General features: G+C 39.8%; 3 protein-coding genes across 4 annotated transcripts in view; 2 read left to right on the top strand and 1 right to left on the bottom strand.

Moving 5' to 3' along the window:
* schip1 (schwannomin interacting protein 1) overlaps positions 1 to 9,697 on the top strand; it is a 205,129-nt gene extending 195,432 nt beyond the window's left edge. For both annotated transcript variants that reach the window (XM_035679604.1, XM_035679603.1), the window contains 5 exons: positions 747 to 864; positions 1,560 to 1,757; positions 6,463 to 6,586; positions 7,264 to 7,357; positions 8,779 to 9,697. In XM_035679604.1, coding sequence (XP_035535497.1) covers positions 747 to 864; positions 1,560 to 1,757; positions 6,463 to 6,586; positions 7,264 to 7,357; positions 8,779 to 8,830 — 586 coding nt within the window. In that variant the 3' untranslated portion in view covers positions 8,831 to 9,697. The remainder of the gene's footprint in view (positions 1 to 746; positions 865 to 1,559; positions 1,758 to 6,462; positions 6,587 to 7,263; positions 7,358 to 8,778) is intronic.
* A 2,090-nt stretch (positions 9,698 to 11,787) lies between these two features.
* il12a (interleukin 12a) lies at positions 11,788 to 13,562 on the top strand. The gene is made up of 7 exons (XM_035680605.1): positions 11,788 to 11,806; positions 11,924 to 12,078; positions 12,207 to 12,290; positions 12,613 to 12,654; positions 12,910 to 13,053; positions 13,189 to 13,230; positions 13,403 to 13,562. The coding sequence occupies exons 1-7, from the start codon at positions 11,788 to 11,790 to the stop codon at positions 13,541 to 13,543; spliced, it is 627 nt and encodes a 208-aa protein (XP_035536498.1). The 3' UTR covers positions 13,544 to 13,562.
* Positions 13,563 to 14,070: 508 nt separating this feature from the next.
* On the bottom strand, positions 14,071 to 27,207 carry si:dkeyp-97b10.3. Its single transcript, XM_035680665.1, has 17 exons — positions 26,975 to 27,207; positions 24,167 to 24,198; positions 22,185 to 22,217; positions 21,903 to 21,962; positions 21,363 to 21,392; positions 21,206 to 21,241; positions 20,770 to 20,811; positions 20,617 to 20,666; positions 20,419 to 20,471; positions 20,105 to 20,331; positions 19,631 to 19,887; positions 17,971 to 18,096; positions 17,639 to 17,774; positions 17,270 to 17,317; positions 17,104 to 17,175; positions 16,652 to 16,942; positions 14,071 to 15,665 (listed from the first exon to the last, which is right to left on the bottom strand). The coding sequence occupies exons 1-17, from the start codon at positions 27,022 to 27,024 to the stop codon at positions 15,637 to 15,639; spliced, it is 1,572 nt and encodes a 523-aa protein (XP_035536558.1). The 5' UTR covers positions 27,025 to 27,207; the 3' UTR covers positions 14,071 to 15,636.
* Between the last annotated feature and the right edge of the window lie 11 nt (positions 27,208 to 27,218).

The raw sequence follows: 27,218 nt of genomic DNA, 5'->3' as shown, positions 1-27,218 counted from the left end.
TGTTAGGCTTTACACTGTAGAGGCATTCTGCTGGTCAGAAAAGTTAGTAAACGCTCAAACAATCTATAACAGTAAACTCAGGTTACAGGAAGGTTGTTGATGCAGCCTTTCCTGAAAAAAAAAACAATCGATCACTCAGGTCCTATTTTAATTGGGACTGATTGGATCTATGCTGTGTAACCAATCAGCTCTGTTTGTAATTACTGCATTGAATAAGCCAATTATTGATCCACAGTGGGCTGGATCTACACCTAGTGTTATTCTGCTCCTCTGTGCCACAAAAACACCCCCACCGGTCCCAGGCAGATTGGATCAGACCTACCGGAGGCATCCTGGATCGATCCATATCGAAGACAAGAGGGGAGATGATTAAAAACACAAGCCCTCCTTAATTCTATCCTCAGCCAGCACTTTACTCTAGTGATGAAGGCAGCTAGCATCTGTTAGGATTTTCTTTCCATTTTTCTTAATTGTTTGCACTTTTTCTCTCTTTAACACATGGTGCAGTACACACAGAACAATGTGCAAACCCACAGCACTCTAAATCCTTTATTGAGGCAAAGCACTTTGTTGAACTCATTTGTATTAGCAGTAGTGCTGTTGACATTGCTGTCAGTTTTGTCCCCTCTCCGAGTCAATGACTGCAGAAAGAGCCAACATTGAACTTGACTCTTATCTGCATTTATGCTAATATAAACATGTCTCCCTCTGTTTAAATATGTCTCTGTTTCTGTCCCTCCCTGCAGGCTGCAGAGTGGGATGAACCTACAGATCTGTTTTGTCAATGACAGCGGCAGCGACAAGGACAGCGATGCAGATGACAGCAAGACGGAGACCAGTCTGGACACACCTCTGTCCCCCATGGTAGGCATTGATGACCACGTGTGCACTTTGAAGCCTACTAAATTTCTCCAGAATTCAAGAATGAATGAAAAGGACTTGAAATCACCACTAAATGTGTCTAATGATATACAGGATTGACAGTGCGAAACTGTCGTGGTGTAAAGATCTGATTGTGTAAAAGCGAGATTGAAAGAGAACAAGAGTGAAAGTAATGAAATGAGAGAGATATTTATTATTAATCAGCAAGACAACCGGCGGTTTGGTTGCTATATGAATGTCTTTGCTCACGTTTTCTGGCCTGTTAACCAATTCATGGGTAGCAAACGAGAGGTGAATTGGAATACGCTCGCCCTGGCCATGACTGACTGGCCACATTAACCTCCTGTCAGCCTGAGACACATTTACCAGAAAGAGAGAGAAAGAGAGAATTATCATCTCTTTAACCGTTCATTCTCGCTCTCCTCACATCTCATTTGATGTACAATGACGTTCCTGTCCGTGTGTAAAATCTACACACCCAAATGCCAAGAATGCATAAACATTAATCCCTTGACCTGGTCTTTCTTATCTTTCTCTCCTCCATTATTTCCCCATTTCTCTTTACTTTACTATGCATTCTCTTCTCCTTCATTTCTTATTCTGTTCACTTTCTGCTTCATATTTTATTCCATACCACCCTTGTCTTTTCTCCTCCTTCAACCACATCCTCCCTGCAGTCCAAGCAGAGTTCGTCCTACTCGGACAGGGACACCACAGAGGATGACTCTGAGTCTCTGGAGGACATGGACTTCCTGAGTCGACAGAAGAAGCTGCAGGCGGAGGCGAAGCTGGCCCTGGCTATGGCGAAGCCCATGGCCAAGATGCAGGTGGAAGTGGAAAAACAAAATCGAAAGAAGTCACCAGTGGCCGACCTGGTCAGTACCAGAATTAGACAGTAATGCTCCCTTTGACTGACGTTTTACATAAATGAGGACAACTTTTCCCAAAAAAGGGTGAAACACCTGGTTAATTATCTATATGACTCCAATTTTCTTTGACAAAATTCCCGTAAACGGACTGGTTGGGGCCAGGAGTTCAATGTAGTTTTATAGGGATATGGTTAGCATGCAAATACAACAGAAAAGTGATACACTGGAATCAAGAGATCCCCTGGTTAATGGATCATATAAGAGTAGAATTATTCCAAAAAAGGACAAAAGCATATTTGCTGTTTCAAGCTTTTGCTTTTACTTTTATATGAACAATGATTCACATGACTACTTGTATGTGAAAGGGGTTTCTTGTAGTGATGAACTCACCCAACTGTGCTGTTCCCCTCAGCTCTACAGAGCCCACAACTTTACTGTTTTGGTTCCCTCTCATCAGTGTAGTTCTCGGCAGCTCAGCAAAAACGCAAAAAAAACCTGATGTAAGCTACCTGCCCAGCATCAAACAGACAGACACAGTTAGCGACTAGCTGGAGAGGAAAGTGGAGCTAAAGAGACAGATATCTTTCTCAGGAGCTGGTGGAGAGTGAGAGTGCGATTATTAGACTTTGAATGTGCATGTTGTTCCATATCTGTTGGATGTGTAAATCGGCAAGTTCGCCACATTGCTTAAATGGTGTTAATATGCTTGTTTCTCATGACCCAGGGTGTTGATCATAAATGATTAGCCTGTGAACAACCAACAGCCTATTGATGAGCAATTAGCTCATCAGTTGGTACTTTTCAACTGTTGATGATGGTTTTAAAGTCAAAACGGAAGCAGTATATTTATGAATGTTTTTATGTTTTTCAAACGGAAGACAAAGTTCCACTTTGTGAACAATATAGTTTTTGTATTATATTAGAACAGCAAGTTGTAGTAACTCTACATGTAGTGACACATTTATGCTCTTTCCATATCAAACTTTTGTCTATTGTTTGATCCATTAGTCAAAGTACGTGAGAATAGATGGGTGGGTTGTGTTTCAGTAACATATGAGTATCATTTGGGGGCTGATTGGGTCATATACATGTTGTTATGATGTCACAGGAAGTCTCCTCCATGCCCTCCTCTGTTCCCTCTCTTCCTCTGCCCCCATTTAAAGGAAGGAAGGTGATGACGACCCTGCTCATCATTATTTCATCCATTTTTATCTGCCTCACTGCCTCTTTGGGAGCGCACACACCAACCCACACTGTCACACTTACACACACGCTATATTTCCACCCGGACTTGCAGGCAGAACCACTTTACTTATTCAGAGAAGAGAAGGGCAGCTCGGCCGGGTCCATCTATAATTCATACGCCAGAAAGCATTGACTTCAGTGTTCAGGGATGTAGCAGTGCTCAGCAGTCAGAAGACATCACTGTCACATCCGTACCGAACACACAGTGAATATTAAGATGTATTAAGGTTACAGCAGCCTGCCATGTCCACAACGCCAGAGAGCTATTAAACTGCAGACGTTACATGTGCTTTCTAACCAGGGGGTACTTCTGCAGTTGCCTGGGGTACATGGAAGGATTATGGGGCAACTCAGCTAATTTGAAAAAACTGAAATTATGATTTCATTGAAAAATGAAAAAATTACATTAAAACTAATTGGCAAGTCGAAAAAGTTCACTAAAAGTTATAAATACGTGGTTTTAGTAGTCAGCTAAGAGAGGAAAAACCGGAATAATTAGCTAAAAGTAATGGAGGTACTTACCCCAAACTAATGGTTAAACAATTGAAATAATTAGCTAAAAGTAGGAGATAAACAATTGAAATAATTAGCTAAATGTATTGGAAATACTCACATAAAAATAATGGATAAAAAGGTGAAATAAATAATAAATTGTTGAAATAGTTAGATACAAGTAACGGATAACAATAAAAACATTTGAACAGTTGATTTAATTAGCTGTGGTGGATAAATGGTTAAAAGATCCAGCTTCCGCCCCATATTTAATTGCAATTACAATTTACAATTTAGTTGTATGAAAGAAATTATTTTAACAATCCACTTCAAGTAGTATTTCCTAACATCCACATTCATCATCTCTTAAAGAGGTGGGAGATTATGTCAGACCAAAAAGGCCCTAGAACAATCACTCTGCTGTTACTCTGCTGCCAGTTAGTTAGTTTAATTCAGTTCCAGATAAACTGGATTGTCCGATTGTCAAGGGAAAAAGGATGGGAATTCAGCCAGCACAGTAAACCTGCATCCAAATGTCTGTCTGTGTGCTGGGAGTGTGGGTTTTTCCTAAATCTGTACAAACAGAATCAGTGAGAGAAAGCACGAAAGAGAGAAAAGTCAATTCTCTCTCTCTCAACTTTATTCAGAGAGCACAGTTCCTCAATCGGATATCTAGTCATTGCTGGAGGTATTGAACACTTACATGGTAATTTGTTTTTAGTAGTATGATCAGTCAGTCACAGAAACTAACACGGTGGTCAGCACTAATACCAATCCACAAACTTTACCTTTATCACCCACTCACTTTGTATCTCTGACATCAACTTTTCTCTCTGTCACTCTTAAGTCACTGTGTCCGTCCGAAACTGAAAGTGATATATGGCAGCCCCGAGTGCAGTTGCATCAGTGCCAATGTGAAAGTGAAAGAGGGGTGAGAAACTAGCAAGAAGAGGCAGCCAGACGCCAACGCGCACAAACTCTTGAAAGCGTGGCACATGCAAAGAGAGGGATGGTGCGCACATTTTCTCACCCACTGTTTGTCAAGACTGAGAGAAAATGGGTGTTGGAAGGAAAGAGAAAGAATGTAGACCGGTTGGATGGGAATGTTGACAGAGGGGAGAGTCTGTTAAACAAAAAGCAAATGATCGTCCCATTGTGCATGAGAAAGCACACACATGCTTTGTGGTTTTACTGCATGTTGTGGCTACGCTGAGGGTGATTGAGACTGGTAGCAATGACACTCATTAACACGTACAGAAAGCCAGCAGAAGCACTGGGGCCCATTTTGATTCAGTTTTAAGATCACATTAAAAGTAAAAAGAAAAGCAGTGTTCGGAGCTCAGGTCAATACAGTAATTTGGCACAAACACAACTCCAAAACTTCCACTACACTTCCAGGCTTTTCATTTTCACTCACAGGGAAATAATGGAAAATTTCTCATCCTTTATTGTCACTCCACCTTTGTCTCTGATTACATAACAGATGTTTTCGCTACTAGTGGGATTTTGTGCTAATTTATAAGACTAGGGAATTTAAAAAATTCCCATGAGAAGAGAAATCATATTGTTAATGTAAAATGAAACAGGTTGCACCAGTATGAAGAGTACATTGTCGGGCAAACACCCTCAATATCCCTGCTGTCCTCCGCTGGAGAGTTGAACTTTCACACAGTCACAGAGTTTGTCTGCTGTTTATTTGTATCAAACACTCTCAACCTGTTTATGACCATCCAGCAATACCAAGCTGAAATCCCCCCAAATGTACAGTCTCACTACACAGAGCAGTGACCACCTCCACCACCACCACCACCACCACCTGTCTCACTATAACAAGAAGCCAAGAGACTGAACGTGGACATTTTTCGCAGAAAGAGTGGCTAAAAGTAACTAATCACTGAAGTTCAGGCAGCAGATTGAAATTTCACAAGTTATTCAAAACACACTCTTTCTTTTTTTATTTTCATTTTAATTAAGTAATGAGTCAGCCAGTACAAATCATCATACATGTTACACTTTTCCTTTTGAAATCAAACTAATCAAACAAACAAAAAGTTTTGTGTGTGTGTGTGTGTGTGTGTAGCAATATAATACAATACAATTGATGCTATTTTACCCTCTTTAATCTTTAATTCTGTTCTGGGTTGATAAACTCAATCCATCCTATTCAACATTTATTCATCTATCTTGACTCTCAAAGAAAATGTTAATCTTTCCGCTTCAAACATGTCATGCATCACATTAAACTACTTTGCTAAAGTGGCTGGTCCTTGACATTTTTTGTAATGGCTTTATTTACTGCCAGCATTATGTCAAATGATAAATGTTTGTTTTTGAAAAGCCAAAAATGCTGTGGTGGCATCTCACCCAGGACCTGAAAACAAAAGTTGATCGTAATTTTTAAAACTTTTTCACGCTCTTATTGTGTTGCAGTTGCTGCAAATCCTACAACATTCAAAACAAACACTTTCAGTTACTCTTATTCTGCTGATAATGTGTGCCATTGTGGCTTTTGACCAGATTCCAGCAAATTTAGGGCAACTATTGTTATTTCAGAATAACCTACTGATTTTTCTTGTTCAGTGAGTAGATGAATTATTTAGTTAAAATGTCAGAACAAATAGTGAAAAGTGGCAATTGCCAGTTCTTAGAGACCTGAAAAATCAGAAACAACTCACATTTGAGAATCTGACACTAGTGAATGTTTGGCAGTTTTGTTTAATAAATGATTTAAAAGACTGATTGATTGTCAAAATTGTTATTGATTCTAAGTCTTATTTACTTAATGATATGTCCCTGGATTTCAGATTGATAGTAGGTCCATAAGTTCAGTACAATATCTTTACTTTGTTGCAAGAATTAAATCGATCGCAAAAATGTCTTTAAGTGAAATTAATACATTTTTTGCAACCTCCAGTTAAAGAAACCACAATCTCTAATCTCTTCATTTTCCTGTGTCTCTGTGTGTGTTTTTTAGCTTCCACACATGCCTCACATCAGCGAGTGTCTAATGAAAAGAAGCCTGAAGCCCACCGACTTGAGAGATATGACGCTGGGACAGCTCCAGGTTATAGTCAATGACCTCCACTCCCAGATTGAAAGTGAGTTGACCACACACACACATACACAGACAGTGACCTCCACTTTCAAATGTAAAAATGAGCAAATGTGGAAAAAACATGCACATGCATAGTGACCAATGCCCTTTTAGGTGGATGTGAAAGTACTTTTGTATATGTTAGTCAGTTCAAAGAACTGTACCAATTAACAGCTTCCCCTAAGCATTTACTGTTACCGCACTGTACAGATCATTGATCCTGATACTCAGGGATGAATAATCTCTCATCTTAAGTAAAAGCTCCAAAAATCCCCATGAGTCCAATATCATGAGCTAGTTTTTACTTACAACACAGACTTTCCCCTCAAAAGCTCTTCTGTCAGTGCTTCATATTGTCTGGCAAAGTTGAAGGAACAATAGTTGAAACATGTGATGTGAACCACAACCACCGATATGTGTGGTCTGCTGATAATGTTTTTCGATGGCTTTGTGGGGTCATTTTATGAGCCCATAGTGGAGATTTTACATGGTCAGATACTGTACAGTAATTCATGTAGATTTATTGTCCATCTATTGATGTGGCTCACAATAAAATATGTGTTTTGGTCAACTGTGGTCATTGTGGGATTTAAAGTAATTCCATATTGTAAATATGATTCCTGCTTTGTCATAGTGAGACCTGTGTTTTTATATAATTCTTCACGTTATCTTGCCCTCCAGGTCTGAATGAGGAGCTTGTACAGTTGCTGCTGATTCGGGATGAACTACACATGGAGCAAGATGCCATGCTGGTTGACATAGAGGACCTCACAAGGTGAAGAAGCACTTAATGAGGAACTGATTCACAGCATTTATCATTATGGTGTATTAAAACTCTTAATTTAAAGAAAGAAATAGGAAAGGAAGTAATCTCTGTTTTTGTTATTGTCAAGCAAATCTCATAAAAGACCAACTACAACACTCCTGACTTTCCTATCTTGACTGTGTCTCTGTTTGTTCTTACTGAAATGCAAAAATTTAGAAAAAAATGCCAAATATAAATTTTGATTTATTTAAAAAGATATCCTAAAAGAGCTGAACACCATAGTTTTTAAAACTCCACCGATTTAGCTGCAGTTAAAAGAAAAAACATGAAACACTGATGCAGCAGAAACAGTCTTTTTTTTATTCCACACATTTTTCTTTCTTGTCAAAACCTTACACCTACATTACCCAAAATGCAACTCGACCGCCAACATTCAGAGATTCAGGTGTGCTATGCTATTAGCAACTAATGTAGCCCTGAGCTGAGAAATGAGGAGCAGGCTACAGAGGTCCAGTAAGCTCACTTCTTTCTAACTGACATCACATGAGGAAATTTTAGATCAGGAGACACAAAAAGCTTTGTACAACTTTTCTCACATATTCAGCAGTACTCCTCTAGATCTGTAAACAGACTTTGGTGTTTAAAATCAACAATAATCAGCGGAGTTCCCCTTTAGCAAGCAAACTGGAGTAAACACTGCTGTTGTCAGGGACTATTTTCAGCCGCAGATTTAGTGCACGCATGAACACTCAGGGCAGCAGGACATTGGGATTGGGATTGAGTCAAAATAATGTATATAGGTTCATGGTAATAAAGGAACATGTGACCTAATACAACAGTTTGGCTAACTTGTGTGTTTTGTTTTATAGTTTTTGGACAAGAATAAAGGTCACAAAGAAATAAGCCACACTAAGCTTCAGCAACACACACAATACTTGTTAGTAGGGTCAGTTCAATGTATCACCAGACTTACCCTATAGGTCAGTGAATCTCAAACCTTTTTCATTAATGTACCCCCTTTAAAATATTTTACCAGACCAGCGCTAAAAATAAAAAACACTTCAAAAACATACAATACAGTGCTGTGCCCAGTATCTCAGAACAACACACATGCTTCATGTCAAATGTATTACTAAATTTATGGAAAACCAATTTTTTGTCATCATGCAGTAACACTAAGACTTAGTAAGAAACATGAGCGTCACTGAGGAGCGTTGTCTGTGGCAGGGAGGAAACTGCACTCATCAAACTCTTTTTACTGCAGAAAAGCGATTGCATTAGAAATAGGAATATTTAATGTAACATGTGGTTTATCGAACTTACATTTCCATTTTTACTGAACTATATTTTAGAAATTACGCAGTTTTAAGTGCCCCCATTTGAGAAGCACTGCATTAAGTGACTGTATTTTCCTTTTCTCTCTTTTCCAGGCATGCTGAGAGCCAGCAGAAACATTTGGCTGAGAGGACCCTATCCAAATAAGATGCCCATCCCTGCTCCACCCTTCTCCCCTGTGCCAAGCTAAGCTCCTGCTCCAAACCAGACGTTTCCCCTTCAGCCATTCCACCTCTGCCCCGTGTCGATCCAAATCCTGCCCCGCTTGTCCCAAGTATTTTGCTCCTCACCGATTCCCCCCGTCTCCCCATGTCTACCTTCCTGTCTAATTGACTCCCGTGGTAGCAGCAGCACAGAAGAAGGACACCCTCTTTCATTTGCTTCTGTGGTTTTCTCCCAGTGCTAAGGACGGAGGAGCACTTCCTGCCTTCTGGGAGAAGAGGGAACTGATTGTGTGTTGTCATGGATTCTGTCCCCAGCTTCCTGTGCAGTGATCGGCCTTGCTTTGCAATTGTTTCTTTTTAACTTTCTACATTCGCCACTAAATTATAACTGTCAAATGCAAAAATTGTGGGAAAAAAATAAAATAATAGTGAAAAATTTAGTAGAAAGTCAGTCATGAGAAAAAAGAAACAACATTGTATAAAAAAAAAACAGATGGAAACTAACTTCTTCAGACCATTTTAAGTTGGACAGTAATTTTAAAGTATTTCAAAGTCGACCTGTTCTTATTCTGCACAAATGGTAGTTTTCAACTGAGAAATGTTTATTTGAAGGTGCTAAAAGAGTGTAAAGGAAACATGCCTGCCTTGTAGTGGAGTCGTAGCTTTTGGTAATACGTTCACTCTAATTGCTCTTCAACATTTTGTGAATGTTGATTTTCTGACACGAGTCATTTTAAATGAATAAGTGTGTTAATATCGTTTTCATCCTATTGTAATCAGAAACTTTATTTGAGGGAAGAAATGTTTATGTACAGATATGTAAAATAAAGAATAAACTTTGTTTCATATATGTTGGTTTCTTGTGCAAGTATGTTGGATTTGTGCTGCTGCAAATCAGCGAGATGAAACTCTTAAAAGCTCTTTCAAATTCCTCTTTCTAATGAACATAGTAAGTGTAAACATTGACCTGTGACAATTTTTAACCACAGTATGACTCAACACCCTCTGTGTTTCTTGTCTTACGTCATCTCGACACTGTCTCTCATTCTCTCATCAGTGGTTGGCTTACTGCTCTTAAAGGGACTGCATTAATTTGGAGAACCCCTTTAAAGTCACAATTAGGAATTTTTCTTTCATATAAAAAAATGACACTTGTGGACTTAATAATGAATGGCCAAGGTGTAAATGTACAGACATGACTCTAAATGACTGGAGGGTTTAGTAATGAATACAGTGTTATTTTTCACGTACAAATGTCTTTGAGGAAGTCCCCCCCCCCTCCACCTGGTGGGTTATCTCTATGATTATAGTGTGTTTAAAAAGTAATTCAGTGGTTTCACTCTAATAGCCAGAGAAAGGCCAGAAAACTCCTGTCAGCCACTCACTGACCACTGAAGTTTCACAGAGTGCACATCCTTTCAAAGGTTTGTTAAACACAACACACACAGGTCCTGAGAATGAGGCTGTAAGCAGAGGATGAAGTCATAATTCATGTGCTGATGAAAATTTCACATTCTCTTTTTGAGTCGTGTGCACTTCTCAGATATTGTTCAACAAACCGTTGACAGTTTGGACCAGCTGAAAAAAAAAAACCGGTGCATTGCCCATAGTAGCTGTTGTGGAGCTTTTAATCATATGACACAATCTTCCTCAGCAAATTAATTTGTCATGGAAGTGTAGATGAAATTTACATTTGAGCTAGTTTAAACTATTTTACATACTACTGGGCACTTTAATCTATAATATTGCATCATTTTAAATGATGATTTTATATGTTACATGTAAAATCTTAATGAGGAAAGGAGCTGTCAAATAAAGGTTGTGGAAAAGTACAACGTTTCCCTCTGAAATGTTGTGGAATAGAAGAATAACGTACGAACGAGACTAAGAACTGCACTTGTTCTCCAGGACTTTTTGCTCATTTTCTTGAGTATCTTTGCGTGAGAAAAGAGCAGTTATTAATCCACCGCCCACCCGTGCGAGGCAGAGGGAAACCCCGAACGAACCCTCTTCTCCATTGACGTGACCAGATTGACTGGACTTGACTCCGTGGGTCAAACAGCGTGGAGACAGGACAGTGACTGTGTCAAAGGTGCGGCATTAAACACCGCCAGTGAGTAAGGCAGGTTCCCATAACGCAGCGCAGCCTGCTGGGTTTGCCCGCCCTTTTCATTTACCGTCACAACCCCGGGTGTAGCTTAATTTAATTCTTATTCATTTGGCTTCAGTGATCCTCATTAGAGAAAGTAGGAATGACTCCTCTAACCAGCTTTGTGGTCATTATGTCCTCACATGGGGCTGTTGCGTGAAGTAAAAAAGCAAAGTTTCCACTGTATCACCACGCTGATGTAATCCTTATGGTACTGCTCTAATTTAACATGACATGCACATTATGTCCATTTGTTTAAACGTTCAAATGTCATTGCAAAACCTACTGGCATGGAATCTCTTTATAAATCCCATTTTATTTGGTGTATTCTGCAGAGAACAGCCCCTCAGCTGCTGACTGAAGGTCCCAGACACACAGTGTGGTCAGCCAGATGTTTATCATCATATAGTTATCATTCATGTCGGTGGTGTTTGCATCTCACGGCTGCTTCTTGCAAATCCCCACCAACCCGAGTCAGTCATGTTTAACAATAGTGTATTTGCACGAATGGGAAAATAAGATTTCAATTGTTAGAGTGCACCCATGTGGCGTTATAAAGAGAAACAAACATGAAAATACATTTCCTTCACATTGACTTTTTGTTTTGACTTGAATGTGTGCTGGAAGCTCAAAACGGGAACTACAAAGGCCTTGTAATGTTTTTTTTTTTTTTTCGTCTCCTTAATACATGGGGAATCCCCCGAGCACAGGCCTATAAATCCCTCAGAGATAAGAAGGCAGCCACACAGTGTTACCACGCTCAACCAGACATATCTTATCTGATCGGAAAGATGGCAATCTTTAATTTCTGTAAGTCAGCGAGCCCGAAACACAGGCTGATGTATAAGATACCGTAGGCTGCTGTTGTATTGTTGAGCACCGGTGTAGACGCTTGTGTTGATGCTGTTTATTCTTCTTACCATGCAGACTTCGCCAGCTGTGTGCTGCTGCTGACCCTGAGCTGGCGCACATCCACAGGACTCCCGGTGTGCACCCTGAGCGAAGATCAATGCGAACACTGCTCGTCTCTCTTCAACAGCCTCCTGTTAAATGTCAAAGATCTCCTCAACAAAAACAACAGCGTGAGTACAATTAATCATCGCATGTTAATATTGTAATGCTGTGTTGTTGTTGTTTTTTTCTTTCTGTCTTTTTACTTACAGACATCAATGTACAGTAGTTTATTTATGATTCATATGTTGTGTTCCAGGCTGTTTTGTGCTTCGGCATCTCCTCTGATAGAGCAGTGGTGAAGAGTAAAGCTGACACAGTACTGGCCTGCGCACCCACTCAGGTGATACTTGATTTATCTGTGCTATACGTTATGAATTATGAAGTTATTCTTAAAAGTGAACCTTTGAGCTAAACTCTAAATTCTCTTTACTTAATGTATAAAGAACATATAAATCCACATGTATTGTGCATATTTTTACAAAATAGTTTTTGGACATATTTATGGAAACAGCCTCAAGGCTCATAATTTCAGCTTAGTTTTCACTAAGGTTTACTCTGTCTAACTATGGATCAAGTGTCCATAAATGCTTAAGATCTCCCGACTTAAATATTAATTAAAAAAACAAATTGCTCATGTTTTCATTTTTTTTTTTACCCCACAGAGCTCAGGTTGCATGATGCAACGAAATTCACCCTTCAGTGAGGTATGCTTTTATTATTTCTTTATTTCTTATTAAATGTTTTTTTATAGGATTATCAGACACACTGTATGTTATTACAAACTATGAATCCATTGTCTGTGTTATTTGAATAATGCTTTACATTTGTTAATCTATTCTACACATCAGAATGAGGGCATTTCACCCATTATATCATCAATCAATAATTTCTCATTTTTTACAATGGACATATGCAGATACAGATGACTGATGGGTCATTTTTCTTGTTTGTCTCGCCAGCTTGAATGTCGGAGGAATATCATGAAGGACTTGGCCCACTATGCTGCTGCTTTTGAGTCCTACATCAACTCCTCACTCAGAAGTCCAGAGGAAGAAATTCCACTTCTGAGGCCAACTCTAAAAATTATCCAGAGCCTGAGGGAGGTATGTTTATTATGCATGTGTGGGAGGGGTAAAACAAAAAACAAAAACACACATAAAGTGAAACAAGACAGTGAGAGAGAATCTCCTGGGAAATAACATTTGAAAGTTGCCTGACGACATCTCTGGTTTATACAGGACTGCTGCCTGATGCCAAATGGAGAGAGAGATTCCTCAGAGGTATTTTTCTATTCCTTCTTTTTTGTTTGTTCCCTATTTGCACCTCATCTGTTGGTCTTTAAGATGGAAACTGATACGAAAGACGCACAGGGAAGTTAGGGTGGTTTTTTTGTGTGAAACTGGCAGGTGATTATTGTGTCTTCATGCTGTTTCTTTTTCCGTTGTCGTCCAGGGGGACGTTGCCCAGATGTGGGGAAATGACACCTTCAATAACAGGCAGGAGATGTGTAAGATGATGAGAGGCTTCTATGTCCGAGCCATCACCATCAACAGAGCCATGGGCTACATCTCCTCAGGAGAGCACAGGATGTAAACAGCCTGCAGCCTCATCATCATCATCGCTATCATTCCAATTAATACCACAATATCTTTACTTCTTTAACTTATTACAACTGAATAAGCCTTCATGATCATTCACTACCACCATTTAAAACTACTGTCCAAGTAGCACATGCTGCACAACTGTCTGCATGACTACTGCTTAGGCATAAGCTAGCCTCTTCACCAAGTAAGAGCTGAACGACAACTATTGCTAAGGTCATGTTGGCCCTTCTAAATGTATGACTGTATTACAGTATTTGGGTGAATGTATCTATTTATTTAAGATCTATTTATTTAAGATCTATTTATTTAAGATCTATTTATTCAAGATCTATTTATTACATCTATTTATTTATTTATTTGATGCCCTGTGGTGTTATTTGTTGTTATTTATAATAAAATAATTTTTGCAATCAATTGCGGAAAGTGGAAGTGATATATGAATGAAACTGGGTGCAAATGATACAAACAGCTGTGGAATAAAGTAGGTTAAAAGAACCATAAATGAGGCCTTTTTTTCTTTGTTTTATTTACTCAACATGTGCAGCTTTAATTATTCCACAATTCTTTGGAGGGACTCCGACATGATATAGACACAAGTGCAAAAAGGACGGACTGGATTGTCGGTAGTAAATTGTTTAAGGAAGCAACCCTGCTCTCTGAATGTAAACATTACTGCATAACATCACTGTGGAAGACCCCTAAAACATTTGACATTCCAGATGGGATTTCTGCAGCTTTTCCCAAAAAGTGTTGAGCCTGGAAACATGGAAATAGGTACAACAGAAACAAAGCTGCGACTAATGTTGAGAAAATTTAACTGAAATGTTACCACAGGCAGTGGCTCAGAGGTAGAGCGGGTCGTCCACTAATCGGAATTCGATCCCCGGCTCTAGCTGCATGTCAAAGTGTCCTTGACCAAGACGCTAAACCCCAATTGAACTGCTGTGCGTCGATGTATGAGTGTGTGAGTGTGTGAATGATTAGTTTCCGTTCTGGTGAGCAGTTGGCGCCTTGCATGGCAGTTTTATGAATGTGGGGTGAGTGTGGCATGTAGTGTACAGCACATTGAGTGGTCGAAAGAAGAAAGGTGCTATATAAGTACAGTCCATTTACCATTTACAGTATAGTTTGTTTTTCAAATCTTTCTTTTCAAAGCGTTCTCTACAGCTATAATATAAGCCTTGAAAAAAATATATATGAATGTTGCCAGACTGTAGCTGCACTCACACAATTAGAATAATTCAGTCCTGAATCAAAATGCTCGTGTTTAGTTTTTTTCCCACAGTGTACCCTTTTGTAACACACACATTCATACTTCATCCAGTCACAGCAGGGCAGGAATGAATTCATAATTCAAGTTAACCAAAACAAACATACAACTCAGTTTAGTTTTTCAGGTTCTGAGATGTCAAATACAACACAAAAGACAGGCATAAACAGACTTTAAAAAAACAGATCACAGGTTTGAAGAAGTTAGTAAAAAAAAAACACATGTACACGACATAGTGTGCGCACGTATAAAAATCAAATTCAGTCTGTAAGACTTTGGACAGTGGAATGTGCATGTGATGCAATGCCTAATTATTTTATAAAAGTCCCACAAACATAACATTAAAAAGTCAAACAAGATACACAGGTTAGATTTTTCCCATTTTTTGCAGTTTCAACACTGCAGCACCTACATTTACCTCGGTTACTGGCTACATAATTAGCTACTAAATATCTTAATGACCTCTACCTCTACTGGCCATTTATGAACCTGATAATGCTAAGCATCTATGGCTACACAAAGCTTTAGGTACAGCTCGTCTATGCTGTATCAACTACAGAATGAAATGACTAAATATGAACAAATTTAGGGACAATGCCCATCCAAAGTTAAGACGGTGGCTCTTTTCATGAAATGCGGCGATATACAAACACCCATCAATTGGTTTCATGTCCAGAAAATATATAAAAAAAGGAACAGAAACTGAGAGAAAAGCAAATGTTTGGTCCGTAGGTCGACTCTGCTTTGTTGTATTCCTGAGATTGATGATGGATCAACAGATAATCCGACAGTCAATTTAAGTCGAATCTCTTTCACTTAGCTGCTCGATTGTCCATCATGTCTGAAAAAAAAGACACAACAAAAAATTCAGCCCATTGTGTACGTGTTTATTAAAACTATGATGAATCTATTGATTTTATTCTCATCAAACCAAAAGCTTGTTTAGTTTAATACATACTGAAAATCCAAAAGAAGTAAGTTATGAATTAGCCCCAATCCAGGACAATATACTACAGATCAGGGTCCTGCTTGATTATCTCCTGGAACTTGGACATTTCCGTAACTGATCTGCTAAAATGCTGCAATACTAGTGATTCAATCTGGGGGGGATATATTAAGCAGCAGGTGAACATTTTGTCCTAAAGTTGATGTGTTAGAAGCAGGAAAAATGGGCAGCGTGAGGATTTGAGTGACTTTGACAAGGACAAAGTGAGATGGCTAGACGACTGGGTCAGAGCATCTCCAAAACTGCAGCTCTTGTGGGGTGTTCCCGGTCTGCAGAGGTCAGCACCTATCAAAAGTGGTCCAAGGAAGGAAAAGAACCGGAGAGTTCCGGGGAGCGAAGGCTGGCCTGTGTGGTCCGATGCAAAAGACGAGCTACTGCAGCTCAAACTGCTAAAAAAGTTAATGCTGGTTCTGATAGAAAGGTGTCAGAACTCACAGTGCATTACAGTTCGTTGCTTATGGTGGCCACAGACCAGTAACATGCTGACAAACCAGAGTTTGTCAGCATGTTAGCACGCTGACAAACTCAGATGGTGAACATGGTAAACATTACACCTCCTATTAGTTACAACAGCATGTTATCATTGTGACTATGAGCATATTAGCAATGCTGACATTAGCATTTAGCTCAAAGCACCACTGTGCATAAATACAGCCTCACAGTGCTGTTAGTATGTCTGTAGACTTAGTCTTGTTAGATTTTTTAGGGCTGGAATAATCAATGTTGGCTAATTGTCATTTGATTTTGCTCCAATGTCCATCAGTCATTCTCATATCTATTAGATGTGTTTATATGTACAGTATATGTCTGCAGTTTATTACCTTGCAGTGTCTGATGGACCTCATTTGGCAAGTCATCCAGCTCCTCCACACTTTTCCACAGGTGGTACGCCGTAGCCTCTCCTGGCCGCCTTCTGCTCTTCCACACCACCAGCATCTTCAGCTTCTGCATCGTCACATCTTTCTCTGCTGCCTGGATGTCATCCAGCTCCTTGGAGTTCAAGTCTAGAAAGATGGCCACCTGCTTCCACTCCCTCCCGAGCCGCTTGGCCACCTGCAGTAGCTGCTTCTCTGACATGTCCTGGCCCTGAGTCATCACTGTTTTCACTCCATCTGGAAAACACATGCAGGTACTTAATTTCAATATAATTTTAGACAGACAGGTGCATCTGGAAATAGTTCAGGTGTGGACTGGTTTCTGTTGACTTGATTGCAAAACAAAGTTGCGCCTGAAGTTCCTTTCAAATTAATTAGCAAAAGACATGGAAAGTCACCTGACTCGTCCTGCCATCGAGGTCTTTTAGAGGACGTTTCTTCTTCTGAGGGACTGCTGCTCCTCTGTCTACCTATGAGAGAGAGAGAGAGATACAATGTGAGTCAACCTGTAGAAGCTGAAAGCATATTGCGATGGAAGAATCGGATTAAAAAGCAATAGCTTACTGTGCGTCCTTTTCCTTGGCTTCTTTTCTGTGTTATTCACACAGTCACCTAAAAAAGAGAGAAAAACAAGATAGTCATCTCCGTCTGGAGTTGAAATGACACTCATGCACACAAAATGTAAAACACCCAGTGAACTCTAAATTGGCAGATAAAAAGATTCCTGTTAAAATAATATTTTTTTTAGCTTTATATTATGTGTGGATCCTAATATTTATGTGAAACCTAACTATATAACTACTGCCAGCTGTCCAATGAACACAGAAAAATGTTTGACATTTTAAACAAATATATACTAAAATATATATATTTTAGTCTTTTTCACCTGCAAATCACCAACCATGCTCAGTGTAAGACTTAACACACTGTTACCTTCTCTGATGGTGGCCGACCATACAGTCTCATCTGTTTCAGTCTCTATGAGAGACAATTTAAAGGGAGGTGGCTGCTCGAAGAAAGCTTCAAAGTAGCCTTTCATCTTAGTGACCGCTAGGGTGAATTTCAATTCCTGCACAGAGACACATAAACATAATTAAAAATAATTCAACTGTGTTGTCAGTGCATAACAAATGTAAACTTTATGATGATGCATGTGACAGTCTCAACATACTGTATTGTACTGTATGTTTCAGTGTTTTCAGTACAAATATAAATGATTTGATGTGAGCAGACACACACACACAGACATATGCAAAAAGACACACCTGAGGTTTGATATCTCCCTCCGGCTCACTCATAAGACGATACGTCCCCTCATCCAGCGCACACGTGGGAGGCTTCTCTATCTGAATGTAACGTTTCTTGTAGGCTCGTACCTGTTTGGCTATATCCTGGTTCAAACAAGGAAGACAAGATGATGAGTGGGCTGATTAACATTCAATAAAACACATTTTCCACAGACAGGGAGTGGAAAAACTGAAGGAGTCTCAAACTCTGATCAACTCTGGTCAACTCTGGGCAGTGATTGGTAGACAGAGCAACATGAGATACATAGTGGAAAAAAATAAAAATACATCAGGTGGGAACACAAATTACTACAATTTTCCATGTTATAATACGTGTAGTATGATTATTCACCACTTGCATGCGCTCAAACACACAAGCACACACAAACACAAACACATTTCCTTAGCAGCACACTGCTAGAATATGACTCAACATTATTGTCATGTAGCTGTCAGAATTACGTGGTGCTCTTACAGTAATACACACACCATTGTCGATACCTATATGATACATACCACGGACATTTTGACAATGAAGGTTATTTTAAAAAAAAAACACATTTACTGTGCAAGGGCATACAATTACTGTAATATATATGTATATCAGTGGGTGTTTGATTAGGTCACTAGTAGGCGTTTTGTTGATTTAAAATGTAAATAAGAAAGATTTGGTTGCAACAGCTTCCCTTAATGTTAATGCTTCCCTTAATCTCAACTTTTTTATGACCACTGTCTTTTAACCGATTTAAATGTGGAAATCTCTGTGTGACTAACACAAGTCAATGATCACTTAACCAGACACTATAAACCATGATTAAGAATATCACTGTATTTTTGCATGGCTATACAACGTCATCACAACAACTTTCTGTCAGATCGTTATTTCAGTGTATTGCACAAACCTGGAAATCTAGTGTCAAGTCTCACAGCATCAGAGCATTTTCAAACATGAACAAGAAGTGAAAGTTACGTTTTGGCTCCAATTCTGTTATTTTAAGTCATTAATAGGTTTTCTAGGCATTTTGCTGGATTTTTTTTCTTCAGGTAAACAGTTTAAAGTCATTTATGGAAAAAATTAGGGAGACTCAGGTGATCTGAACTGTCTCATGAATGGAATATTTCCTGGTCCCGTGGAGGGAAGGGTTTTTTTTTTTTGCCTGTACGTCATGAGAAAAATTCCTCAATTAAAACACAAGAAGGGCTTTAAAGTGAAATGTCATGAGAAGGTTGTCATTCTTTTAAAAGTGGATCATTAAAGGTTTTATTTCCGTATGCCTAAGACATGGTAATCAGAGAAATTTTACATGTTTTTATCAGTCCACCTGTCTCAGTAACATGTTTTAAAGAGATATTTATCTGTTATGTTATGTTATAAATTCATGGTTATTTTAGTTCATCCAGCTATATAAAATGATTTAATCTAATAAATAAGATGTAAAAAGAGGAACAGGGACAAAAAACAGTCTAAAATACACCACCTTAAAATAATGTAAACTTTTTTGTGCTCTTTATGTGAGGTTTTATTTTAATGTGTAACCGGTCAAATGCTTTAGTGTTTAGTCTGAGGGTTTATCATTTAGGTCATAACCGTGGCCTGGTTTCCAACAACAACACGCAGACAGCATTTACCAACGCTTACACTGATGTCAGATGCGCTGTTGGTGGCCAGGTAGACATGGAAGCTGTAGTTGTTGTCGTTGTCACTGCCCAGCTGCTTGTAGATCAGGACCACACCGTGGTGCTCTACAGACTGGCTCGTCTGGATAATGGGACCCACAGGTGACAGGGACGTCACATTCCACTTGACGTGGCTTCCTGAGTGGTCCACTGTCGGCTCGATGAGCGGACGGTTGTCCTTTATGTGCAGGACGCTGAAGGTCATCTCATTTTCTGCATCTGTGTGAAGATTATGGGGGGAAAAAAAAAGGTTTTATGTTACACCTAGAGCGGCTTCAAACGATAGATTATGTTACACAGATGGATCATAATCTTAATTAATAGTTAGGAAATTGTACCTTACTTTTACAGACATCAACTTAATTATTTAATGTTCACAGCCTTATGGGCCACAGAGTCGACACAGGATGCCGAGATCATAATTATGAATTCTCACCGGCAAGGCAGACGGAGTGAGGGAACTGGATGGACTTGAGGACAGATGGCTCCTTATTGACTGTGTCCACGTTAAAGATGGGTCCAGCGAATTTCCAAGAGTCCCGAAGGAATGAACCAAACTTAGACCATGACAAGACCGAGTACCGCACGAGAACCCGCTCCGATGCTTCAAACACAAGACCGGTGACCGAACACTCGTATGTGCCCTCATCTTCCAGCTGCACCCTACAACACACACACACACACACACACAGAGTGAGTGATCCTGTACATGCAGAATCAATATAAATGTGCAAAGATAGTCGTACTCACTGATATCGTCCCTTAGTGATCCTCCTGGGAGTAACGAGTTCACTGCCATGGCTCTGTCGAACAAACAATTATAACATCATCGTAAAAAAGTAAATGTAAGAATATCAAATACAGTCAAGTATAATTAAAAACAACTGGCAGAAAACACATCAGAAATCACCACATTTTGTCAGATAAACATCTGGTTTCTGGGCCCACCTGCTGGATGGCTTTGCATTTTTCACAGCATGATTTGAAGCGGTTCTCATCTGTCAGGGTGTATATGACCAAAAAAAAACTGTTATCTACAAGACAGGTGACACAATCTCCAGAACATTGGTTGTGACATAACATCAGTTATCGTTGTCTTACCTTTCCCATTTGAAACATCTGCTACAGATCCAGGGACTGACTCTAGAGGGAAAAACAATTCAAGTCCAATATTATCATATGAAAATCACATGTCAGAGGCTGAAATCCTGTGCTCAGCCTCTGGCAGACTCCCTAGACAAACTTGAGATTAAGGGCCTGTTTTTTTTCGGTTGTGAGTGAGGGTGGAGTACGCTCAATTACAATCAAATTCTGTGTCCTAAAAAAGCCCAGCAGAGTCCAACATTTTGTGGCATAATTATGTAGTATGGCTGCCATTAAGATGTGGTTGTGGCCACTAAAGCCATGGTAACCATGACAACAAGCTGACATGTCCGTCTGGATGTAAGCAACAAACAAGACACGTTTCAAAAAGCAGACCAGTTGCTTCGTCTGACAAGGCAGGTATCGATATTCTTTGTTGTTTCAAGTGTCGCACCATTTTTAAACTCCTCTGCATCGGCCTCTTCGTTGTCTGCAAAGCACATGAAGGAGATAAACTTGGTTAACCGTTCTTGCACCGTCCTTTCCTTATCTTGTTAAATACTTGAATTACAAAGATTTTCTGGGATGGACAATAGGATGCTAGTTCTTACCTTCCTCTCCTCCATCCTTCTCAGCACAGCCTTTTGGTTAACGGGGAAAGAAGGGAGGGTGAGAAACAAGAGAAATTAATATTTGCTTTCTTGCCGTGTTGGATGAGAAGACCAATTTTACAACTCTCATATTTATACAGTATTATGGAGCCACCACCAGCAAGACATTTAGCTTAGCTTAGCATAAGACTGAAACAGGGGGAAACAGCTTAGCCTGGCTTGTCGACTGGAACAAAATGTTGCCCCCATTCAGTTTTTTGTACAGATTAAACAAATAAGATATAATGTGTTAATTAGTGAGCTTTAGAGGTGCTGGTAGGCAGATTTTTCCTACCCCTGGACAGTGCCAGGCTAGCTTTCTTCCCACTGTTTCCAGTTTTTATGCTAAGCTAAGCTAACCATCTCCTGGTTATAGCTTCATATTTAACATACAGACATGAGAGTGGTATCAATAATCCCATCTAACTATTCAAATAAGCAAATTTCACAAAATGTCAAACTATTCCTTTAAGGTATGTGCTGTGATGAAGCCTCTCTCACCAGAATCCTCATCCTCCTCTTCCTCCTCTGAACTGTCGTCAGTGGATGTTCCTGTGTTCTCTGTTTGATAAATTAATATGAAACAGAGAGCTGAAAACTTTGCACTGAATTTCCAGGGAATGATGAGTAAAAGGGATTCATGAGAAAATATTTATATTTGTATTGTAAAAAAAAAAAAAAGGAATTACATGTCATAACAAATAAGATATTCTGTAGATGACCAAGTTTCTGTATAATTAATGTGGAACAAAAACAAATGAGTTCACTGATATTTGTCCTTACCTGAACTACTGTTGTCACTTTCTGTCAGATTATCTGTAAGACATTAGGAATAGTTTTGTGGTTAATGCTGCTGGATCTGTTGCAATAATGTCAAAATGTGTCCTTGTAAATTTCCATTTTATTACTCATTACTATTACTACATCATTATTAATATGTTTTGTTAACCATACCATCATCGTCACATTTACAGGAATTTCATCACACACTTTTAAAAGTTTGATGGCATTATCAACCCATTGCCAAGCAGTTAACACATGACCACCAGAGGCTTCAGGAAGAGTGAAACTATGTGAGTATCTCATGTTATAATCAGCTGAAACAGAAACCCTAACTCTGCAGTAGAAACACCACCAAACAATAAAGCTTGTATCTATTATTAGTTATTTTCTAAGAACTAATATGTTACTGTGTAGGGGTGAAAAGCATACGTGCTGGAAATATTTACACTCACTTTGCTTCTTTACCTTCTCACGCACCACAGCCTATTTAATGGAGTGAAAACCTCAGGTGTAGCCACACGCTCTTTTGCTACTCATTTCATCTGTTTAAAACTTTCCTTACATAAGGAAACTAATAATAGAGCATCTAGCACTGAGTTTTACCTTTAATCACAGGGGTTCTTCCTCTAACAGGTGCAGCCCCGGTGAGAGGCCTTAGCTTTTACTTTACTTATATGTTTGTGTGTATTTTTAAGATCATTCATATTACTCATCAAAAAATCCCTCAACATGTTACATGACCAGCTTTTACATGTCCATCATTCCTCAGCAGCTGAACTGGCACCCTGTGAAGAAGCCTGTGATAAGTGCCATGCATTAACATTCTGGCACATTTATACAGATGGGTCCAGAGGAGCTGCTTCTCCTCTCTTCCCAGCAGTGGTGGATGTCCGTGGACTGGGCCATCTGGCTGAGTGCCTGGCCGTCTAATGGATGGAGCCCATCCTCCCTGGCCCACAGAGTTTTATCTTAGACTAACAAGCAGATGCTGCCATTGCTGCTCCGCTCACAGCACCTCCCTCATCAATCTCTCTCCTCCACTTCCCTCGATCTGTCTGCATCACCTCTCTCTGCACCCTCTCTCTCTCCTCGTCCTCATATGCCTCCTATGGCCAATCTCTTTCTCAGCTACTACTCGTGGTGCTGCCTCATCTGAGCCAGCAGGCATCCCTCTTCGCCCTGGCACGGGCGCCTCCCTTCATCAGACTGACAAACAAGGCAGAGAGCAAACACTCGCACAGATACACACATGCACATGCATACACAGGCACATTTGTTTACAGCTTCACAGCGCTGGATAGTTTCATGTGTGTTGCCTGCCATCTGCTGGTGTCAAAATAAATAGCAAAACCAAGGGCATAAAAAGGTTGATGCACAGCAGTGGTTCTGAACCTTTTTGGCTTGTGGCCCAATGCACAATAAGTACAGTTTTTTGGTCAAAGTCATTGTCCAAAGTTACGCCAGACCACCAACATGGTTCTTAGCAACACCTCCTCTATCTCCTGGTTAGTGTTACCTTGCATAAAAATCTCAATGAGTTCCACACAGTGTGGTATACAGGTTTTAAATTTGGGGAAAATAAGGATTTGATAGGCAATCCCTATTTGCAGTACTTTGAGCTGATCAGTACCAGGAGAGAAAAGGTCACTGCATTCCTAATCAGCGCCAGTTGGGGACAATGGGGACACAAGTGATCGTGTGACTGTGCATAAACCTTACTGCCCAAAAAGGCAAATGATATGAAAATCATGGAGGCCAAACAGTGAGAAGAGAAAGGTGGAGAGAAAAACTAAAGTAGGAACAAATAGTACATGGGGATGCACCGCTTTAAAATATTAAAACGGATCCAGAGGAGGCTCATACCACAATAATTGTATAAGAAAAACAACACAGATGCATATAGCCTGACATGTGCTCTGTGAGAAAGTGAAGCCAACAGTGAGGGGGAGGGAAGGAAGGAATGAAAATGGGTTGATGTTTACCTTTGTTTTCAGGCGCAGGGATATCTCTGTCTCTGTAGGGCAGAGGAGATAACATTCAGACAACTTTAAACTATACAGAATTCACCAGAAGTCACATGAGGGACATCTGGGATGTGTAATGACAATTACAGAAGAATTTAGAGGTTGGAAGTGATGGCTCTTTAAATTGTGCAGCTGCAGGGCTCTTCTAGTACACCACTTCTGCTTTTTTTTTTACTGCTTTCTCAGTCGAGTGAATTAGAAAAACAGGAAATGTGTACAAGTGCTTACATCTCACTTTCACACACTATGACACCAACCCATCCTGTCGAATGATAGGTTCACCTTCCAACCCAAACGCTCCCGCTCTGACTGACCCACTTTCAGAGCAGCACTGATGGTACAGGAAGGCAGCCATGGAAAGATACTGGCTGGGTACTTTTGCCATTAAACAAAACTGGTCCGATTTACACTTTCATAACTAAGGCTCAGACAGCAGTGGGGCTTAACAATTCACATTTAATAATTTATTTACTTTCATACCATATTATGATGATATGATCATATGGTGTTATCATTTCACAAAACTGGTGTATCTGCATTATTGATTCCAACCGCATTGTAATTAAAAACACAATGACTAATTGATCATTTTGTGTGTGATTTTACATACATCTTAGCATATTATGATACATATCAGTATGAAAAAGAAATTCTTATCAATAATGTGACATTCATTTCAACCCTGGCATCCACGGCAGACATCAATACCTTAATATTCAGCTGTCTAACTCATTTGATATGTGCTTTACTATCCAGGAATGTAGTATATCAAATAAGCAAAGTGTTATAAGTTGTGTTATAATAGTTTCGCTGCCGTGTCTGACTGGAGTAACCTGTTGACGCTGTCTGAGCTTCAACAAGAGGGAACACGCCTGAGATATGTCAGGGGGGGAAGAAGACAGAAAGCCAACCTCACAAGAAGAACGAGTTCAGCGCCAGCAGGCGTCAATAAGTAGGTCATATCCGGCCCTGCGTCTTTTACAAAAAATGTACAACCGGGAGATCAAAAGTAAAATGATGCATCAGGAAATGAGGATTATTAAGTCTGACCAAATTGTGGTCTTTTTATTTTGCCTTCTGTTAATCCCGATAAGGCACCGTGGCTTCCTTTGTTTTCAAACATCTGTCCAGGAAACACAGTTTTCTTCTGTTCAAGGTCAACCCGTACGCGGTTTGTGCCAGATAGTCACACCACAACAACACTGAGGCTCATTAGTTGCCACGGTAACCAGTTCTTCCTTTGAGAAAAGGGTTGCTTTCAGACCATAAATAAAAACTCTGTGCATGAGTTCTCAGACCGTGTCTGACTGCTCTCACTTGTTTTTAATCTCCCAACTACAAAACATGATAACAAAAATCCTGAGTGAGGGTGTTGGTCTGTGTCTGGCTGAGAGATAAAGAGGACCACATTTACATGCTTCCTACAACTTCTCATAAACACAATGAAGAGAGAGAACATCTGTGCGCAGATAAACAACTGTCAGTTGGTCTGCAACTAATAACACACCAGTACAAAAAAAACTGTTGACCTTTGGTATCTTCAGTCATTAATATTATACTTCACTGCTTTCACTATAAAGTTTACAGTGGGTCATAAACATTACAAAAAAGTGAATGTTCTGCTTCTGATATAAAGTTTTCTATGAAAGGACCAGTGTGTACGATTTAAGGGCTTCTCGCTGTGAGGCTGTTGCAGATTGTAACCATTTGAATGCAGCCTCTCAAACATGTAGGAGAAACTACAGTGGCTGTGAAACTCACAAAAAAGTGTTTGGTTTGTCTGTTCTGGGCTACTGTAGAACATTGCGGCGTCTGTGAGGGGGGGACACAATATAAACATACCTAAGAATATTATATTTCAATTTCCAGTCCTCCTATATGTTACAGACAGGAATTTAAAGTCTTGTAGACATTTATAAATCCACCAAACATTTCTATATGTTGTAGTACAATGTTTATAATTGTTACAGTTATTATAGTGCTTTCATTCAGTGTCCTTTCCAGCCCTCAGCAGGTGAATGATACTGTGGCATCAACACAGTAGCAGTCACAATGGACAGTGAGTCATCAGTATCACCTCACCTGCCTGTGGTTGACAACTGAATATAAACATTGTAAATTGTTAAAGTGGTATGAATCAGATGAGGGTAATCCTCAGTTTATACATTAAAAACTAAACTATTTTAAATGAGTCAAACGTGTTTGATAAGCATCATCAACCATCATGAAAAAACGATAAACAGGAAGTGTTATTAAAGTGCTTGTCTGTACTGTAGTCCACTGTATCATGAGGATACACTTACATTATTTTTCTCTCCTGTAATCCTGAAACTGGTTTAGTATATAATGTTATCTTTAGATTGCTCGGATAAGCCGGTCTCCAAACAGCGTGATGTTACATTGTTGTCAGTGAGTCATCACAGTGTAACAACACAGCAGCGTGCGGCGCTCAGACCAACAACAAAGAGCTCCATTGCTCTCTTCCTCCTTTCTCTTCGTCTCTTTAGTTCAGTTATACGTCTCCACAACCAGGAAGCAACAATTGCAAATGTGCTTCGTTTTACGTCAAATGCACAAAACAGATGAGCCCAAACAGAACCGACGGCAGCAGAAGAAGCGCGGCACCACTTCCGGTGTCGACGCTTATGGCGATTTTTTAGCGCTGCTGCGTCCACTGCAGACAACATGTAGTCCAAACACTGCACACACTGCACGCACATCTAAAGGCAGCATGAGTTTCCATCGTAGTAACAACACAAGTCTTACCCGTCCTCCAGCTGACAAGCCGCTCCGCAGCTCGCCATCTCTGCCACCATCCTCCTCCTCCTCCTCCTCCTCTCTGTAATCAAACCCCGTTATACTTTCTGTTCTTCCACAGCCTGCAGCACCTGCGCATAAAAGCACCTGGATATGCGCCTATCACCGGCTAATCGGTGGGGCTGTAGCGGTAATCGGAGCCCTCGTGGTTCTTCACATCACTCGTCCCTTTTAGATGCAGCACCCCCCCCTC

The sequence above is a fragment of the Morone saxatilis genome, unplaced genomic scaffold (genome assembly GCF_004916995.1).
Source record: "Morone saxatilis isolate NCDOM2014 unplaced genomic scaffold, NCSU_SB_2.0 Contig8, whole genome shotgun sequence".
Taxonomy (NCBI): domain Eukaryota; kingdom Metazoa; phylum Chordata; class Actinopteri; family Moronidae; genus Morone; species Morone saxatilis.
This window is presented reverse-complemented; position numbering and strand designations above follow the sequence as displayed.

Bases quoted from the DNA above. Each gene is read 5' to 3' on its own strand.
- il12a (XM_035680605.1), top strand. The intron at 12,079-12,206 runs GTGAGTACAATT...GTTGTGTTCCAG, and splicing joins TCCTCAACAAAAACAACAGC to GCTGTTTTGTGCTTCGGCAT. The intron at 13,054-13,188 runs GTATGTTTATTA...TGGTTTATACAG, and splicing joins TTATCCAGAGCCTGAGGGAG to GACTGCTGCCTGATGCCAAA.
- si:dkeyp-97b10.3 (XM_035680665.1), bottom strand. From the start codon at position 27,024: ATGGTGGCAGAGATGGCGAGCTGCGGAGCGGCTTGTCAGCTGGAGGAC. The intron at 21,242-21,362 runs GTAAGAACTAGC...TGTGCTTTGCAG, and splicing joins GAAGGATGGAGGAGAGGAAG to ACAACGAAGAGGCCGATGCA. The intron at 20,332-20,418 runs GTGAGTACGACT...TGTGTGTTGTAG, and splicing joins ATCACTAAGGGACGATATCA to GGTGCAGCTGGAAGATGAGG.